This window comes from Pan paniscus, chromosome 16, assembly GCF_029289425.2.
Source record: "Pan paniscus chromosome 16, NHGRI_mPanPan1-v2.0_pri, whole genome shotgun sequence".
NCBI classification, from domain to species: Eukaryota; Metazoa; Chordata; class Mammalia; order Primates; family Hominidae; genus Pan; species Pan paniscus.
This window is the reverse complement of record NC_073265.2, coordinates 29,813,013-29,833,356: the sequence shown is the minus strand read 5'-3', so window position 1 is coordinate 29,833,356 and position 20,344 is coordinate 29,813,013. Positions and strand designations below refer to the sequence as shown.

The window sequence follows — 20,344 nt, the reverse complement described above, 5'->3', positions numbered from 1 at the left end:
AGCTACCCAGGAGGCTGAGGCAGGATATCACTTAAACCCAGGAGATGGAGGTTGCAGTGAGCCAAGATTGTGCCACTGCACTCCAGCCTGGGAGACAGAGTGAGACTCTACCTCAAAAAAAAAAAAAAAAAAATTAGCCAGGCATGGGTGTGCACACTTGTGGGCCCAGCTACTCGGGAGGCTGAGGCAGGAGGATCATTTGAACCCAGGAGTTCCAGGTTGCAGTGAGCCTTGATCATGCTACCGTACTCCAGCCTGGGTGACAGGCTGTCTCAGAAAAACCCAAAAAATTTTGCTTAAACAACAAAAATTTATTGTCTCCCAGTTCTGGAGGCTAAAGTCTGAGATCACGGTGTCAACAGGGTTGGTTCCTTAGGAGGGGTGTGAGGGAGAATCTATTTCATATCTCTCATCTAGCTTCTGTAGTTTACTGGCAGTTTCTGGCGTATCTTGGCTTATAAAATGACTAATCCTTGCAATTTTGCTTCAGTTGTGATTCTGGAAGATTTGGCATTTAGATCAGATATAAAGCTTTCCTTTTAAAATTCCTAACCTACTTTAACTTCAACATTTGGAATGTTGGAAAGAAAAAAGAACCAGAATAATTGCATCACTTATTATTTACTTGAATTACTAAAACATTTTCAAGAACCTTTTGTCTAGATGTCTTGGTAATGAAGAGATAGAAGATGCAAGTTCTTGGGCTCTTTGTGTCGGAGAGCATGCGGGGTCTAGAATTCCAAAGCCATGAACTGCTTTTAGATCCCTCAGTTCTTTTATGATGGAGAAGTTGTATTTGAATCTGCTAAGGCAAATTAAAGCAGTTAGTCATTTTTGCAAATTATTATTATTATTATTTTTGAAACGGAGTCTTGCTCTGTCGCCCAGGCTGGAGTGCACTGGCGCGATCTCAGCTCACTGCAAGCTCCACCTCCTGGGTTCACGCCATTCTCCTGCCTCAGCCTCCCTAGTAGGTGGACTACAGGCGCCCGCCACCATGCCTGGCTAATTTTTTTTTTGTATTTTTAGTAGAGACAGGCTTTTACCGTGTTAGCCAGGATGGTCTCGATCTCCTGACCTCATGATCCGCCCACCTCAGCCTCCCAAAGTGCTGGGATTACAGGTGTGAGCCACCGCGCCTGGCCCATTTTTGCAAATTATTAATTATTGCTTACCATTATAGTCTCCAAAATACTAGGTGTATGGTGTTATCTTTCCACCACTGGTGAAAACAACCCATGGTCTAGGCACTTTGGAGTAGCACCCACCAGCTGTGTGAAGGTCAAATGGATCTTAAAGAGTTGTGCACTGGGACTGAAAGAGGAGAGTCACTATTTCAGAGATAACCAAATGTTAAAAAAAAGAGGTGAGATATTTTAATATTTGTTGTTTAAAAGTTTTATCTTGATAGTATTACACAATTATACAATACATACATATATAATGTAATATGCATGTACAGTTTAAAAATAACAATAATAAGGCCAGGTGCAGTGGCTCACACATGTAATCCCAGCACTTTGGGAGGCCAAGGTTGGGGACGATCGCTTGAGGCCAGTAGTTCGAGACCAGCCTAGGTAACACAGTGAGACTCTGTCTCTACAAAATATTAAGAATTAGCCAGGTGTGGTGGTATGCGCCCATATTCTCAGCTACTCAAGAGGCTCAAATGGGTGAATCACTTGAGCCCAAGAGTTCCAGACAGGCCTGGGAAACATGGCAAAACCCTGTCTCTACCAAAAATGCAAAAATTAGCTGGGCGTGCTGGTGTGTGCCTGTGGTCCCAGATACTCAGGAGGCTGAAGTGGGAGGATCACTTGAACCTGGGAGGTCGAGACTACAGTGAGCCATGATCGTGCCACTGCAATCCAGCCTGGGCAACAGAGCAGGACCTTGTCTCCGAAAAAAAAAAGAAAGAAAGAAAGAAAGAAAAAAACAGCAATGCTGTATATACACTACCCAGCTTGAGAAATAGAACATTACCAGCCCCTTTGTTTCTTTTTTAAAAAATTATTTTTAATTATTTTAATTTTTTTTTCCTACCCTCTTGGCAGGTGGCAGATTACTAGCACCTTTGATGCTTCCTGTGTGTCCCTTCCTGGAGGCATCCTCCCACCAAAAAGATAACTACTTTGGCCGGGCACAGTGGCTCACGCCTGTAATCTCAGCACTTTGTGAGGCCGAGGCAGGCAGACCACGAGGTCAGGAGTTTGAGACCAGCCTCACCAATATGGTGAAACCCTGTCTCTACTAAAAAAAAAAAATACAAAAAATTAGCCAGGCGTGGTGGCGGGCGCCTGTAATCCCAGCTACTCGGGAGGCTGAGGCAGGAGAATCGCTTGAACCTGGGAGGCGGAGGTTGCAGTGAGCCAAGATCCCGCCACTGCACTCCAGCCAGGGAGACAGAGTGAGACTCCATTTCCAAAAAAAAAAAAAAGGTAACTACTTTTAGTTTGTTTGTTTGAGACGGAGTCACACTCTGTCGCCCCCGGCTGGAGTGCAGTGGCGCGATCTCGGCTCACTGCCAACTCTGCCTCCCGGGTTCATGCGATTCTCCTGCCTCAGCCTCCCGAGAAGCTGGGATTGCGGTGCATGTCACCACGCCTGGCTAATTTTTTGTATTTTTAGTAGAGACGGGGTTTCACCGTGTTAGCCAAGATGGTCTCGATCTCCTGACCTCGTGATCCACCTGCCTTGGCCTCCCAAAGTGCTGGGATTACAGGCGTGAGCCACCGTGTCTGGCAAAGATAACAACTTTTCTGAATTTCATGTTAATCATTCTCTTTTTTTTCTTACCAAATATACATATTTATACATATTTGTAGTCTTAAATATGTTTTGTCTGTTTTTTAATTTTATATAATGTATTCATTTTATATAACGTATTCATCTGTAACTTCTGTCACTGGACACTGTTTTATCCATATAATTCATTCATTTTCACTGCTGATTAGTTTGCAATTATCTGAACACACAATTAGGTATCCATTCTCTTATTGATGGATATTTTTGTTATCTCCAGTCTTTTGCTGCAAGAACACTGCTGTGACTGTTTTTATATGTCTCTTGGGGCACATGTACAAGTGTTTCTGTAGGTAGATAGCTAGAAGTAGAGTCATTGGTTATGTGTGTGTTCAACTTTAGTAGGCAATTCTTGACTGTTTTCACCTAGTTAATGGTTGACAAAAATGTTGCAGTTTTGAAAACGTGGACAAGCTTCAAATGAAAAGAAGAGGGTGACAGAGGACTTGGAGGGGAAGAAAACAATAATCATAATCATAGACAATATTGTTCACCATGTACAAGACAGTGTTCTAAGCAGAATGAGTGCCTTTGGTGATGATACCTCGTCAGGACCACAGTAAACTTATCCAACTAAAAACTGGTCACATTCCATGGCTGCTCTGCTTCTGTCTTTGGTTTTCAATAATCCTATGTTCTAGAATATGTGAGTCTTGAGGATCAATCATCCAAACCTCGAAAAGGCTTTGAAATCAGTCCATTTTCTCTAAAGTCTTTGGAAGCGAGATTGACTCAAGCAAGTCTAGGTCGTCCATGAAAAGATACAGACATTCAGGGAAACCCATGGTTCCAACCCCTGACTGGAAACAATGCCAACTTTGAAAAATGCAGCTGCTGGACCAGCTGCATTTTCAGTTGCTGCATTCAGCTGCCTCAGCCTCTCACATGACTGGACAGAATGAAAATTGGTATAATCTTTTTGGAGGGCAGTTTCCTATTACCTATTTATATTTAAAGCCATTGACCCCATAATTACACTAAAAAACTGTCCTGTAGAAACTATGCTACAAGTGTGGAAGGGTATAAAAGGATGTTTACTATGGCCTGAGAATAGTGAAAAACTGCAAACACCTAAAATTCCAGCAACAGAAGATAGATTGTAGTACAATGGAACACAATGCAGCTATAAAAAAAAATCGGCTGGGCGCGGTGGCTCACGCTTGTAATCCCAGCACTTTGGGAGGCCGAGGCGGGCGGATCACGAGGTCAGGAGATCGAGACCACGGTGAAACCCCGTCTCTACTAAAAATAATTTTAAAAAATTAGCCGGGGTTGGTGGCGGGCGCCTGTAGTCCCAGCTACTCCGGGAGGCTGAGGCGGGAGAATGGCGTGAACCCGGGAGGCGGAGCTTGCCGTGAGCTGAGCTCGCGCCACTGCACTCCACCCTGGGGCGACAGAGCCAGACTCCGTCTCAAAAAAAAAAAAAAAAAAAAAAAATCAAGGCCGGGCACCGTGGCTCACGCCTGTAATCCCAGCACTTTGGGAGACTGAGGCGGGCAGATCACGAGGTCAGGAATTGGAGACCAGCCTGGCCAATGTGGTGAAACCCCGTCTGCACTAAAAATACAAAAAAAAACATTAGCCGGGCGTGGCGGCGTGTGCCTGTAGTCCCAGCTACTCCGGAGGCTAAGGCAGGAGAATTGCTTGAACCCAGGAGGCGGAAGTAGCAGTGAGCCAAGATTGCGCCACTGCACTCCAGCCTGGGTGACAGAGACTCCGTCGCAAAAAAAAAAAAAAAAAAAAAAAAAAAAATCCAAAAAATCAAGTTGCAGAACAATTTGCACGGCATGATCTCATTTTTATTTTTATTAAAGAAAATACATATAGATTTGTGTATCTATGAATAGAAAACAGGCAGGAGAACCCTTAATTTTTATCATTATTTTCCCCCCTCCCCATTACCGCTAGAGGGTCTTCACTGCAAGTTGTCCAGGTTCTTGGCGTTTTGAACAAAGAATTGGACAAAATGCACAGCAACGCAAGGAAAGAATGAAGCAACGAAAGGAACGAAATGAAGGCAGGGATTTATTGAAAATGAAAGTACACTCCACAGTGTGGCAGTGGGCCAAGCAGTGGCTCAAGGGCCCCCAATACAGAATCTTCTCGGGTCCAAATAGCCCCTAGAGGTTTCCCGTTGGCCACTCGCTGTTCACCTCATGGTTGCAAAGGCAACCAATCAGAGGCTAAAGTGAAGTTACAAAGTTGCACTTCTATGCAAAGGAAGACTTGGCCAGCAATCAGTTTGATTGGTTGCAGACAGCAACCAATCAGAGGCTGAAGTGATGTTACAAAGGTCACACTCCCATGGAAACATCTGATCGATTGCAAAAAGCAACCAATCAGAGGTACTTTCAATTTCCCATCTGCGGGGCAGAAAAGTTGGGGGTGTGCAAAGGGAGTAACCTCTGGTCCTTTTGTTATTAGGAGTGGAAAGTTAGGGCTTTCCTATCAATTTAGTTCTAGGAAGTCAGTGTGAAATGGCCTTAGGTTTCCTGCCTCCAGACCCTGTTCTGCCTCGCCCCCACCCCTTTGGGACCCCTTAGTTATTAATAGTGGTTACCTCCAGAGCAGGGGTGAGGCAAGGGGGCTATAATAAAAGTTTTAAAAGGATACTTTTTTTTTTTTTTTTTTTTTTTGTAGAGCCAGAGTCTTGCTCTCTCGCCCAGGCTGGAGTGCAGTGGCGCGATCTCGGCTCACTGCAACCTCTGCCTCCCGGATTCAAGCAATTCTCCTGCCTGGGACAACAGGCGCACGCTGCCACGCCCAGCTAATTTATTTTGCATTTTAGTAGATACAGGGTTTCACCGTGTTGCCCAAGCTAGTCTGGAACTCCTGAGCTCAGGCGATCTGCCCGCCTTGGCCTCCCAAAGTGCTAGGATTATAGGCATGAGCCACTGCACCCAGCCAAAAGGATACCATTTTATAAGGATAAAAAACACATTCAAGAACAGCCAACTGTTCAGCATAGCAAAGGACAACTAGATTCAACCTGGGCTCCTTATAGGTATTACCTTTGTCACAGGTTTTGTATTAACATCCTAGTGAGAGGTGAAGTCAGCAGGACTTCCTGGGTCAGTGGGGACTTGGAGAACTTTTCTGTCTAGCTAGAAGATTGTAAACACACCAATCAGCACTCTGTAAAAATGCACCAATCAGCGCTCTGTGTCTAGCTAAAGGATTGTGAATGCACCAATCAGCACTCTGTAAAAATGCACCAATCAGCCCTCTGTGTCTAGCTCAAGGATTGTAAATGCACCAATCAGCACTCTGTAAAATGGACCAATCAGCACTCTGTAAAATGGACCAATCGGCAAGACATGGGCAGGGACAAATAAGGGAATAAAAGCTGGCCACTCCCCACCCCCTCCAAAAGCCAGCAGCGGCAATCCACTGGGGTCCCCTTCCAAGCTGTGGAAGCTGTATTCTTTTGCTCTTCACAATAAGTCTTGCTGCTGCTCACTCTTTGGGTCCGTGCCACCTTTGAGAGCTGTAACACTCACCCGAAGGTCTGTGGCTTCATTCTTGAAGTCAGGGAGACCAAGAACCCACCCGAAGGAACGGACACACTAGCACCTAGCACAGCATTTAATTAACACAGAGAGACCAATTGCTTGATTAGTATGTGCAAGATAGAAGAACACACACGCACACACACACACACACACACTCTGCTTTTTAGGCATCTGCAGACTAGTGGAGTAATTGTAGTTAGGAACTCTTGTTTTGCGTAGAGATCCTTTGAAGCAATGGCACCCAATAGAACTTTGCTAGGTGATGGAACTATTCTATATCTGTGCTGTCCAATATGGTGGTCACTAGACCAAGTGGATTTGAACACTGGGAATGGGGCAAATACAGCAGAAAAACTGCATTTTGTTTCATTTTTATTTTTATTTATTTTGAGACAGAGTCTCACTCTGTCCCCAGGCTGGAGTGCAGTGGCACGATCTTGGCTCACTGCAACCTCTGTCTCCCGGATTCAAACAATTCTCTGCCACAACCTCCCTAGTAGCTGGGATTACAGGCACCTGCCACCACGCCCGGCTAATTTTTGTATTTTTAGTAGAGACCAGATTTCATCCTCTTGCCCAGGCTGGTCTTGAACTCCTGACCTTGTGATCCACCCGCCTCGGCCTCCCAAAGTGCTGGGATTACAGGCGTGAGGCTCCGCACCTGGCTTATTTCTATTTTTGTTTTTTTTTTTGAGACAGAGTCTTGCTCTGTAGCCCAGGCTGGAGTGCAGTGGCACGATCTCAGCTTATGGCAACCTCTGCCTCCCGGGTTCCAGAGATTTGCCTGCCTCAGCCTCCCAAGTAGTTGGGATTACAGGCACCTGCCACCATGCCCGGTGAATTTTTTGTATTTTTAGTAGAGACAGGGTTTCACCATGTTGCCTATGCTGGTTTCGAACTCCTGAGCTGAGGCATTCCACCTGCCTCAGTCTCCCAAAGTGCTGCGATTACAGGCATGTGCCACCATGCCCGGCCTGCATTTTATCTTATTTTATGAGACAGAGTCTCACTCTGTTGCCCAGACTGGAGTGCAGTGGCATGATCTCAGCTCACTGCAACCTCCACCTCCTGGCTTCAAGCAATTCTCCTGCCTCAGCCTCCTGAGTAGCTGGGATTACAAGCACATGCAACCATGGCTGGCTAATTTTTGTATTTTTCGTAGAGACGGGGTTTTACCATATTGGCCAGGCTGGTCTCGAACTCCGAGACTCAAGTGATCCACCCGCCTTGGCTTCCCATGCATTTTAAATTTTATTTAATTTTAATTAAATAGCCATATGTTGCTAGCATTGGACAATGCAGCTTTAAAAGATCTGTTGAGAAATTAATATATAGACTCTCAGAAAAGTATACACATATACCAAATTTTACATAAAATTTCAAGAGATCCAGGGATCCTCTCAAGCCCATCCATGTGTCTCTAGCTCAAGAACCTCTGAAATAATGAGAATAGGATAAACAGCACTAGAGAGGGTAAAATTCAGAACGGAAGAGGTGAGATGGAAAATGGGCAAATGCTAATGCTCCCATTCAGAACCCTGGGATCCTGGAAGGAATCACACTAGGTGTGCCTCCCTCCTTCTCCTGTCACACAGAACATTTACCACATTGTTTACTGTTTACTTTCCCACATTGTGCTGGACATTCAGACTGTATACTTCATAAGAGTGGAGACCTTATCTGTCTTACTCACCATTATATACCCAGAGCCTAGTGTGAATCCAGCACATAGTTGGCTCTCAAATATCTGCCATATGAATTCATTTTATTGGATATCTCATTCTTCCCAGTCCTAGGACCCCACAGCTCCTGAGTTATGGAGGGTCTCAGTGATAAGGAGAGTTGGCTGGCTCATGGAATGGAGATAGGGTTTTCTTGAAGCTGAGCAAATACTCAGATTCATGAGAATCCCCTATCACTGGTGTGATATACAAGCCACTGAAAGGCTTCAATAGGCCAGGTGCGGTGGCCCGCGCCTGTAATCCCAACACTTTGGGAGGCCGAGGTGGTCGGATCACCTGAGGTCGGGAGTTTGAGACCAGCCTGACCAACATGGTGAAACCCTGTCTCTACTAAAAATACAAAAATTAGCTGGGCGTGGTGTGCGCCTGTAGTCCCAGCTACTCGGGAGACTGAGGCAGGAGAATTGCTTGAACTCGGGAGGCGGAGGTTGCGGTGAGCTGAGATTGCGCCACTGCACTCCAGCCTGGTAACAGAGCAAGACTCCGTCTCAAATTAAAAAAAAAAAAAAAAAGGCTTCAATAGTAAGTGATAGGGAGACATATACTAGAGCCCCAGGGTTAAACGCTCCCCTTGGGTGTCTCCGCCTCTGTCTTTTCGAGTTCTAGAATATGACCACCTTCTCTCAAATTGTCCCTCTATCTGGAATCCTCTTATATCTCTAGTAGGCAAATTCTAACTCACTGTTAAATGCCTCTTTCTCTGGGAAATCTATGCTAATACTTCCAGACAGAATTATATCATATTTCCACTGGTTCCCTTTGTACTTGCACATTTCATCATGTGTGTTCTAACAGGGCAGGGGCCAGCCATTTATCTCTGTATCCCAGCAATAAATAATGTTTGGCATATAGTAGGTGGTTAACGACCAATATGAACCACTAAAAGAATATAAACACAATTGCTTTCCCCGCCTACACTACTTCTGCTCCATATGTTCTGGTCAAAGGCAATGGATTCGGTATGAATAAGCCTTTGTTATTCACCGTGAAGTTACCTGAAAACAAAAATCCATGGTTCTCTTTATGAGTACTCCAACAAAATAGGAAATACATGACAGGTGTACAACAGAAGGAACAGGAAAGAAAAGGTTTCTGCCTGAGCAGAAGTCAAAGGGCTGTCCAGGAAGAAATGCAGGGCAAGAAACAAGCAGAAACGCAGGGCAAGGGCCAGGCGCGGTGGCTCAGGCTTGTAATCCCAGCAATTTGGGAAGCCAAGGTGGGTGGATCAGCTGAGGTCAGGAGTTCAAGACCAGCCTGGCCAACATTGGGAAACCCCGTCTCTACTAAAAAACACAAAAATTAGCCGGATGTGGTGGTGGGCGCCTGTAATCCCAGCTACTCAGGAGGCTGAGGCAGGAGAATTGCTTGAATCCAGGAGACGGAGGTTGTAGTGAGCCGACACAGTGCCACTGCACTCCAGGCTTTGCGACAGAGCGAGACTCTGTCTCAAAAAGAGAAAAAAGGCCGGGCGCAGTGGCTCACGCCTGTAATCCCAGCACTTTGGAGGCCAAGGCAGGCGGATCACGAGGTCAGGAGATCGAGACCATCCTGGCTAACACGGTGAAACCCTGTCTCTACTAAAAATACAAAAAATTAGCTGGGCGCAGTGGCAGGCACCTGTAGTCCCAGCTACTCGGGAGGCTGAGGCAGGAGAATGGCATGAACCCAGGAGGCGGAGCTTGCAGTGAGCCAAGATCACGCCACTGCACTCTGGCCTGGGTGAAAGAGTGAGACTCTATCTCAAAAAAAAAGAAAAAGAAAAAGAAAAAAAAAATGCAGGGCAAGAACGTCCTCAGTATGGTAAAGGGCATTTATGAAAAGCCCAGAGGTAACATCACACACAATGGTGAAAGACTGAAAACTATCCGCCTAAGATAAGGAGCAAGAAAGGAGACCCACTTTCCCTATGCTATTTCTATTCAACATTGTACTGGAAGTTCTATCCATAGCAATTAGACAAGAAAAAGAAACAAAAGGTATCCAAATGGGGAAGGAAGAAGTAACATTATCTCTATTTGCAGATGACATGGATTATATATATATATATATAAATATAATATATAGTATAATTTATGTATTAGATAATATATATCCCTAAAGAATCCACAAAAAAAGCTAATAAATTCAGCAAAATTGCAGAGTACAAAATCAACATACATAAGTCAGTCATATTTTTTTTTTTTTTTTTTTTTGAGACGGTGTCTCACTCTGTCACCCAGGCTGGAGTGCAGTGGCACCATCTTGGCTCACTGCAACCTCCGCCTCCTGGGTTCAAATGATACTCCTGCCTCAGCCTCCCAAGTAGCTGGGACTACAGGCGCATGCCACCACACCTGGCTAATTTTTGTAGTTTTAGTAAAGGTGAAGTTTCACCATGTTGGCCAGGCTGGTCTCAAACTCCTGACCTCAGGTGATCCATCCCCCCACTGGCCTCCCAGAGTGCTGGGATTACAGGCATGAGCCACTGCCCCCAGCCAAAAATCGGTCATATTTCTATAGACTACCAATGAATAAATAATTAAACATGAAATTAAGAAAACAATTCTGGCCGGGCATGGTGGCTCACGCCTGTAATCCCAGCACTTTGGGCGGCCAAGGTGGGTGGATCACTTGAGGTCCGGAGATCAAGACCAGCCTGGCCAATGTGGTGAAACCCCATCTCTATTAAAAATACAAAAATTAGCCAGGCGTGGTGGCGTGTGCCTGTAGTCCCAGCTACTTGGGAGGCTGAGGAAGGAGAAATGCTTGAGCCCGGGAGGTGGAGGTTGCAGTGAGCCAAGATTGTGCCACTGCATTCCAGCCTGGGCGACAGAATGAGATTCTGTCTCAAAAAAATAAAATAAAATAAAATAAAATAAAATAAAATAAAATAAAATAAAATAAATAAAAACAAAAAACAGGCAAATGGGACTGTATTAAACTTTAAAACTTCTGTGCATCAAAGAACAAATCAAGAAAGTGAAAAGGCAACCTATGGAATAAGAGAAAATATGTGCTAAGCATATATCTGATGAGTTAATACCTAGAATACATAAAGGGCTCCTGCAGCTCAACAACAAAAAAATCAAATATGGTTGGCCCTCCATGTCCATAGATTCTGACTCTGTGGATTCAACAAATCCTAGATTGAAAACATTTGGAAAAAAAATTGGATGGTTGCATCTGTACTGAACATGTACAGACTTTTTTTCCTTATTATTCCCTAAACAGCACAGTATAACAGCTATTTATGTAGCATTTACTATGTATAGTAAGTAAACTAGAGATGATTTAAAGTGTACAAGAGGACGTTTATATGCAAATAATATGTCATTTTATATGAGACTTAAGCATCTGTGAATTTTGGTATCTTGGGATGAAGGTGGAGGTATCCTAGAACCAATCATGCATGGATACTGAAAGACAATTGTAAATCAAAAAATGAGCAAAGAACTTGGATAGACATTTCTCCAAAGATGATATAAAAATTGCCAACAAGCATATGAAAAGATGTTCTCAGTAATCATCAGAGAAATGTACATTAAAACCACAATGAGATATAATCTCACATCCATTAGGATGGACACTATCAAAAAATGAAAAAAATGACAAGTGTTAGTGAGGATGTGAAGAAATCGGACCCTTGTGCACTGTTTGTAGGATTGTAAAATGCTGCAACCACTATGAAAAACAGTATGGAGGCCTTCCAAAAATATAAATTAGTATTACCATATACCCAACTATTCCTCTTCTGGAATTTCCTCCCATCCTGTAGGCTGTCTTTTCACTTTTTTGATAGTGTCTTTTGATTTGCAAAAGTTCTAATTTTGATAAAGTGCAATTTATTTATTTTGTATTTCATTGATTATTATTTTGGTGTTGTATCTAAGAACCCATTGCCAAATTTAAGGTCTTGAAGATTTACCCCAATATTTTCTTCTAAGACTTTTCCTGGGCTTAACTAATCCTTTTGCCTCAGCCTTCCGAGTACCTAGGGCTACAGGTGTACACCATCGCACGCAGCTGATTTATTTATTTATTGTAGAGATAAGGTCTTGCTATGTTGCCCAGGGTGTTCTCAAACTTCTGGCCTCAAGGGATCCTCCTGCCTCGGCCTCCCAAAGTGTTGGGATTGTAGGTGTAAGCCACTGTCCTTGGCCTATTTTCAGTTGACTTTTGTATATGAGGTGGGGGTCTAACTTTTTTCTTTTTTATGTGAATACCCAGTTTTCCCAGCACGAACTGTTTAAGAAAAAAGACATTTGTTTAAGACTATTCTCTCCCCACTGAACAGTCTTAGCACTTTTGTCAAAAACCAATTGACCTTAGATGGATGGGTTTATTTATTGACTCTTGATTTTATTCCATCACTCTATGTCTATTCTTATACTAATGCCACAGTTTTGATTTGCATTCCCTGATAAATAATAATGTTCAGCTTTTTTTTTTCATATGTTAGCTGGTCATTTGTATATCTTCTTTGGAAAAATGTCTATTCAAATCCTTTGCCCATTTTTAAGTTGGGCTGTTAGTCTTTTTGCTAAGACTCTCACATCCAGAATATATAAAGAACACTTACACTCCACAACAAAAAGACTAACAACCCAGAATGAGATGCCACTTCACTCCTACTAGGATGACTATAATCAAAACAAAACAAATGTTGGTGAAGATGTAGAGAAATTGAAACCCTATGCTTGCTGGTGGCAATATAAAATGGTTCAGCTGCTGTGGAAAAGTTTGGTGGATTCTCAAAAATTTAAACAAAGAATTACCATATGACCCAGCAATTCCACTGTGAGGTATATACCCAAAAGAACTGAAAACATATTTAATGTTCACAGCAGCACTATTCACAATAATGAAAAGGTGGAAACAACCCAAATGTCCATCAACTGATGAACAGATAGACAAATCGTGGTATATCCATACAACAGCTTATTCTGCCATAAAAAAAGAATGAAGTACCGATACATGCTACAAGTTGAATAAACCTTGAAAACATTATGCCAAGGGAAACAGAGACATAGGTCACATGTTTTATCATTCCATTTATATAAAATGTCCAGAATAAACAGGCAAATCCAAACAGACAGAAAGTAGATTAGTGGTTGCCAGAGGCTGGTGGAAGGGGAGTGGAAAGTGACCACTTACTTAATGGGTACAGGTTTCCTTTTGGGGTGATGAAAATGTTTTGGAAATATATGAGGTTATGGTTGTACAACACTGTGAATGTACTAAATGTGACTACGCTGTACATCTTAAATTGGTTAATTTTTTTTTTTTTTTTTTAAGAGACAGGGTCTCACTCTGTCCCCTAGGCTCTGGAGTACAGCAGCACAATCACAGTTCACTTTAACCTTGAACTCTTGGCCTCCAGTGATCCTTTCACTTCTACCTCCCAAAGTACTAGGATTATAGCCATGAGCCACTGTGCCTGGCTAGTTAAAGTGGTTAATTTTGTTATGTGAATTTTACATCAGTAATAAAAAAGAAGCCAGAAGAAAACCAGACACAAAAGATGTTAGAAAAAGGGATATATTTACAAACCAAAAAGTCTCCAAATTCCCACTGGAAGGAGGTAGCAAGTATGAGCAGGTCTCTTTAGAAGCCCATCCTCATTCCTATACAAACCCCAAGTACTAGCCCATGGGGTCAGCCCTTGCCCTATAGCCCATCCTTGTCACAACCCAAGAAGCAATCCCTCCATTGGCCACACCCTCAGTCCTTTTGCCAGTCATCCTGTGCCCAGGCAGGCATTGGTGAAAAGTACTCAAAGCCTGGCCCTTTATAGCGTAGGGCATGTAGGAACATCACAAGGTCTTGGGGCAAGGGATCCTGTCGCACCAGCCGGCACTCTGCACAGAGTGGGTCTGTCTCTTGATTCATGACATCTGTTTCAACTGCCTTCTCTGCTGCCAAGGCTATTGTGTCCAACTCCTGAGGGGCTGCCTCAGCTACTTCCTCCATCTTCTGGGCAGCTGCAGCCAACTCTTCCAGGTCATCCTTGCCCAACTCTGAGGAGGGGGCCGTAGAGTCTGTGAGTCCTGGGGACAGGTCACCCTCACAGAGATCTAGCACATCCAGGCTCTGTTTGGCCTGGTGCTCTGCTACCAGGTCCCGTAGCAACTCCTCGTTTGTCTTGGGAATGTAGCCGCCCCGGCCTCGAGAAGGACCCCAGGCAACTGAGTTGTAGATGGGGTCGTTGAGAATGGGATGGCCCAAGAACTGAAGGTGGACTCGAATCTGGTGTGTGCGGCCTGTGAGTGGCCGGCACCGTACCACACTGGACTGGCCATTGTAGCTTAGCCTCTGGAACACTGTCTCACAGGGCTTGCCCCGGGGATCTACACGGCACACCCCTACTTTGTAAGACACCACTAAGATGGGTTCTTTACAGGTCACTTCCTCAGTGGGGAACTCCCCTTCCACCCGGCACACGTACTCCTTCTCCAGCTACATAGGAGGGAAGAGGGAGAAAGTCAGTACAAAGCCTAAATTCATGGAGTCCAAACTCTTTGTGGAGTGATAAGGACCAGTGTCAGAAAATTCAAACTCCAGCTCTACCATTTGCCAGTTTTGCGATCTTGGGTACATTACTTAACCTCTAAATCCTACTAACTCATCTAGAAAATGTGAAATTAGAAAAGCATTTACCAGTTGGGTGAGGTGGCTCACGCCTGTAATCCCAGCACTTTGGAAAGCTGAGGTGGGTGGATCACCTGAGGTCGAAAGTTCGAGACCAGCCTGACCAACATGAAGAAACCCCGTCTCTACTAAAAAATACAAGATTAGCCAGGCGTGGTGGCGCATGCCAGTCATCCCAGCTACCTGGGAGGCTGAGGCAGGATAATTGCTTGAACCCAGGAGGCGGAGGTTGCAGTGAGCCAGGATCACACCATTGCACTCCAGACTGGGCAACAAGAGCGAAACTCCATCTCAAAAAAAAAAAAAAAAAAAAAAAGAAAAGAAAAGAAAACCATTTACCTCATTGGGCTGTGATAAGCATTCAGTAAGTTAGGCTCTAATGTGCTTGATACTAAGCCTGGTATACAGCATGCACTCAATAAATGTATTATGATTCAGATCCAGAATTACAAGTCTCAGGACAACAATCATTACCATTAAACTCCTCTACCCAAGACTCTTCCAACTACATCTAGAATTTTTTCACCAAGCAGGCTCTCCCCATAATCTTAAAAGCCTTGCTCAGCCTGTCAGCACTTTATTTTCTTATGTTAATTTATTTCTTTGAGACAGAGTCTTGCTCTATAGCTCAGGCTGGAACGCAGTGACATTCTCATGGCTCACTGCAGCCTCAACCTCCCATGGCCAAGTGATCCTCCTACCTCAGCCTCCCAAGTAGCTGGGACCACAGGCATGTGCCACCATGCCAGGGTAAGTTTTTTTTTTTTTTTTGAGAAGGAGTCTCACTCTGTCACCCAGGCTGGAGTGCGGTGGCGCGATTCGGCTCACTGCAAGCTCCACCTCTTGGGTTCACACCATTCTCCTGCCTCAGCCTCCCGAGTAGCTGGGACTATAGGTGCCCGCCACCACGCCCAGCTAATTTTTTGTATTTTTTTTTAGTAGAGACGGCATTTCACCGTGTTAGCCAGGATGACCTCTATCTCCTGACCTCATGATCTGCCCGCCTCGGCCTCCCAAAGTGCTGGGATTACAGGTGTGAGCCTGGCCTTGTCAGCATTTTAAAGCTTCAAAATAGCAAACTACTAAGAGAGGCAGTGTATGCCATCTCTAAAGATTTTTTTGGAAACATATGAGATATCCTGCATTTGGCACTTTAGGTGTTGACCTGCCGTAAGGTAGGAAGGTAGGAAGGATGGCCAGATAAATATGAAGGACCACTTCGGAACTCCATGATGCCCTTTTGACACAGAGCATTCGTGAGCCCAAGAAGTGGCCTGTAGGAGACAAAAGCCTGACTCACCTGCCGGTCCCGAACCTGCTCATGAATTCTCTCAGAGACTGCAGCTGTCTTGGCAAACATAAGCACCCCTGAGGTAAGGCGGTCAAGCCGATGCAAGGGGTGTAGCTCCTTGAGTTGGTGCTCCTTGCCTAGGATGAAGATAACTGTGTTGTGTCGGAAGCGGCCACAGGGGTGAACGGGAATGGAGGAAGGCTTGTCTACAACCACCACATCTTCGTTCTCAGCTAGCAGGCGAATGGGCTCTGCTGTGACTGGTGGCTCATGCCTATGCACTGTGTTCCGCAAGAAATCATTGTCCTGTCAAAGACATAGGTAATAAGTCAGCCTAGGGACCGCAGCCTGTAATCAGTCAACTTCATATCCAGCTTCCCCTGTTCCTCACTGACATGGAAAAATGGTGAAAGCACATCTTGGGCTGAAAAAGCAGTGTGCAGAGTGTGATCTCATTTTGTAAAAATACAGACAGACACAGGCAGATAGCTGGCACTGAAAAAGTACTGGAAGGACATATGCAAAAATGTTAACTGTGTTATCTCTGGGTGGTTAGATTATGAATGTTTTTTGGTTTTGCTAATTGTATTTTCTCTACAATAAAGGTATTTCAAAGGTAAAATTTTTTAGCTGGGAGCAGTGGCTCACGCCTGTAATCCCAGCACTTTGGGAGGCTGAGGTGGGTGGATCGCGAGGTCAAGAGATCAAGACCATCCTGGCTAACACGGTCAAACCCTGTCTCTACTAAAAATACAAAAATTAGCCAGGCCTGGTGGCACGTGCCTGTAATCCCAGCTACTTGGGAGACTAAGGCAGGAGAATCGCTTGAACCTGGGAGGCGGAGGTTGCAGTGAGCCGAGATCGCACCACTACACGCCAGCCTGGGCGACAGAGCAAGACTCTGTCTCAAAAAAATAAATAAATAAATAATCAAGGTAAAATTTTTTTAATGGAGGAAAAAACCTCCATAAATCATCACTTATTACGATCTTGAACAAACAAAACTAAGGCTTAAGTCCAGGGATATGGGCTCTAGACCAGGATTTGCCACAGGCTCGCTACATGCTCTTGGGCAAGTCATTTATCTTTTCTGGGTCTCTGTTTCCTGTGGAATGTGAGGGTTAGACCAGATCTGTGCTTTAGAAATTGGGATAGGAGAGGGAATTCGTCAATGTATGATATATTGACGCAAATCGATTGATCAATGGAACAAGTTACTCCAAAACCATCCATTCCCCAAATGCTGTAATCGCCTTTTCTCCACTCACAACCATGGTAAACTAGTGTTACTGAGAGGTAAACAGTGTTACTTCTGACAGGGGTGTCTGGTACCTCATAGATGTGATGGAATTTTAAAGGAGTCAAAGCACTGGGCTAAACAATTCTAGTCTGTATCCCTGACATCTCACAACTCTATGTTAAATACTTTAAGTAGTAGTTATAGGAACATAGGCTTTGGTAGTGGCACTGTTTATAGCCTTACCCCTGTGAGTTTCCTTAGTTTCCTCAGAGGTAAAATGGAGTGGCAATACCTACTTCACAAGGCTGTCATTAGAATTAGTGGACATACAATGTTTAACTTTGTGCCCAGCACACAGTAAAGAGACATAAATGATAGCCCCTATTATTACTATTTGCACAGAGATCTACAACGCAGGGTAAAGTGATCAGTGCCCTTGCCACAAGACGGTGTTTAAAGGAATTATGAAAATTCCAACTTCTGTCCCTTGGAAACAAGGAAGCTGCCTTGAGGAAGAGGATAAACAGGCTGAGTCCTGAAGCACAGACACCCTGGCCACTTGCGGAGGTGGGAAACGGGCTAAAATAGTGTTCCAAATGAAGCGAGAACGCTTTAGAATTGCCATGATTTTAATCCAGTACCTATGCTTTACTAAGCCTAAAAAACAAAACAAAACAAAACAAAACCCGGCCCCTTTTCCTCGCCCGCTTCTGGCCAGCCCCATCAGGACTCCACCTTGAGCACGATGTTGAGGTCCTGCACCGGCTTCTCGTTGAGTTGCAGGCGGCCCGCCCGGACCGCGGCCTCATAGTAGGCCAGGGGCTGAGCTCGGAACTCGGTACTGAAGACGTGCAGCAAGCTGTGGCCCACCCAGCGACCTTTGCAGTAGGTCCGGAAGTCAAAGTAATAGGGCCGCACCTTACGCAGGCCGCCCTCGAAGTAATAACTGGTTTCTGCAAAGTGCTCATCTCCGAAGCTCACCCCGGTCCGCCGCTTCTTCGGGGGCGGCACGACACGCTCCCTGGTTGCGCCCCGCCGCTTCTTATGCTTGCCCGGGCCTGGGGCTGCAGCCGAGGGATGCTCCCCGCCTACTGGGGCCGGCTCCACTTCCCGGCCAGCCGGCTTCGGGGGCCCGGGGGACGGCTCAACCCTCGCGTCGCCACCAGCGTCACCGTTTTGCTGATGCGAAGCCCTCAGCCCGCCCTCTGTCCCAACCTGGGTAGACACTGTTTCTGCCATTGGGCCCTTATAGCCACTCCAAGTCCTGGTAAAGCTAGGGCGCCTAAGGTCGTAGCGCCAATGTCCGAGAACCCTGAGCCATCCGCGGCCGTCCAGCCACATAACCACGCTGCCCCCACCCCACTCCCAGGGTCGCGATCTGAGGACGTCACTCGGCCCCAGCGAATCAGGGAGGCCCAGTCCCGAGGCGGGGTCTGCGATGAGTGAGCGAATGAGTGAGCTGCTCGAATTAAATTAGGTGAATTGAGTGAGCGTAGAGATGAGAGACTGTAAATGTCTCACCAAAAGTGACCTTACTCAGACGTCTTCCTATTAGGGAGATACGACGTTATTTATAAAGGAAACCCTTGGAATTGCTCCGTGTAAAGGCCATGACAGGAGTAGGTCGTGTAAATTCCGAGTAGTCCCTTGGGTCTGAAGAAACGCTTGAAAGGAGCTTTATTTAAGACAAAACAAAAACTAACAACCAGAATAAAGATTGCTAAACTCTGCGAATATACTAAAACCCACTGTATTCTATATTTTAAAAGGGTCAATATTATAATATGTGACTTGTATCTCAGTAAGATTGTTATATATGTATTTAAAACACACACAAGCACCCCAGAAGCAATGTGTTCACACCTTTGTTTCCCCCTAACAGCATGAGAAGGATTAGTGATCCCCATTCGCCTCCCACATGCTTCCATCCTGAGATTAAAACTGCAAATAGATCAGAGGATATATTGCGAGGGTTCTTAAGTGCAAAATAAACCAACTCTGGCTAATTTCATCAGAGATAGAATTATGGAAAGAATATTAGTGCCTCATAGAATTCACAAGACAACTGGAGACTAGGCTCAGAAAAAGGGCCAAATCAAGGGAAACCAAGCCTTTTGAGAGCCTGGCTTCAGGCATGTCAGGGAAGAAACCCAGTTGGGATGCAGTAGACACAAGACACTATGTTGTGCCAAAGGACTCTTTTTCCTGCAGCCCTGCCACCCCTTGGAGACCCCTAAATCTCCCTGTGTCTCTGTGTCCCTCTTCCAAGGTTGAGAGTCCTGCAGGGGAGGACTTCCATCAGCCAAACCTCATTGCTCTGAGCCCTCACTTCCAGGGTGCCTGGAGATGGAAGAATTTAACCCTCTTTTTTTTTTTTTTTTTTTTTTTTTTTTGAGACGGAGTCTTGCTCTGTCGCCCAGGCTGGAGTGCAGTGGAGCGATTTCACCTCACTGCAACCTCCGCCTCCTGAGTTCAAGCCATTCTTCTGCCTCAGCCTCCTGAGTGGCTGGGACTACAGGCACGCACCACCACGCCTGGCTAATTTTTATATTATGAGTGCTGGGATTACAGGCGTAAGCCACCGCGCCCGGCCAAGAATCTAACCCTCTTTGGTATCCAGAGTGGGATTCTTCCAAATAAGGAGGCATTTCAATGTTAGTTTGCCAAAAAAAAAAAAAAAAGACAGTCTAATTCTTATCCTAGGCATTTGTATTCTGGAGAGGAGAAAGGGAAATCTTTTTTAGCTAAATTCCTTCTTCAAGTCATTAGTCTCACCAAACTAACTGAGGGACTGCAGCTGAGGTATCCACAGCTGCAGAACTCCATATGCTGAAAAGTCTGATTCCTGACTACCTCCAGAAATAAGAGGTAGAATTCTCCATTGATTGTAGGGTATGTTAGAACCAAACTACTTCACAGGAGGGACATCATCTCTCAAGTGCATCATTTCATTCAGATATTTACAGTGAGAGCAGAACCTTATCCAAAAGAAAAGTATGTATTCTTGGCTAGCCTCTTTGCTCCACAGGATTGGGGTGGGAGAATTAAATTAGTTAATTCAAGTAAAATACTTGGACTAGTGCCTGGCAAAACTGTGGAGACAGAAAACATAGCAGAATCTTGTTCCTCC

General features: G+C 44.9%; 1 protein-coding gene across 1 annotated transcript; it reads right to left on the bottom strand.

Moving 5' to 3' along the window:
• Positions 1-13,557: 13,557 nt before the first annotated feature.
• On the bottom strand, positions 13,558-18,595 carry RPUSD2 (RNA pseudouridine synthase domain containing 2). Its single transcript, XM_003826583.5, has 3 exons — positions 17,950-18,595; positions 15,984-16,280; positions 13,558-14,491 (listed from the first exon to the last, which is right to left on the bottom strand). The coding sequence occupies exons 1-3, from the start codon at positions 18,553-18,555 to the stop codon at positions 13,757-13,759; spliced, it is 1,638 nt and encodes a 545-aa protein (XP_003826631.3). The 5' UTR covers positions 18,556-18,595; the 3' UTR covers positions 13,558-13,756.
• Between the last annotated feature and the right edge of the window lie 1,749 nt (positions 18,596-20,344).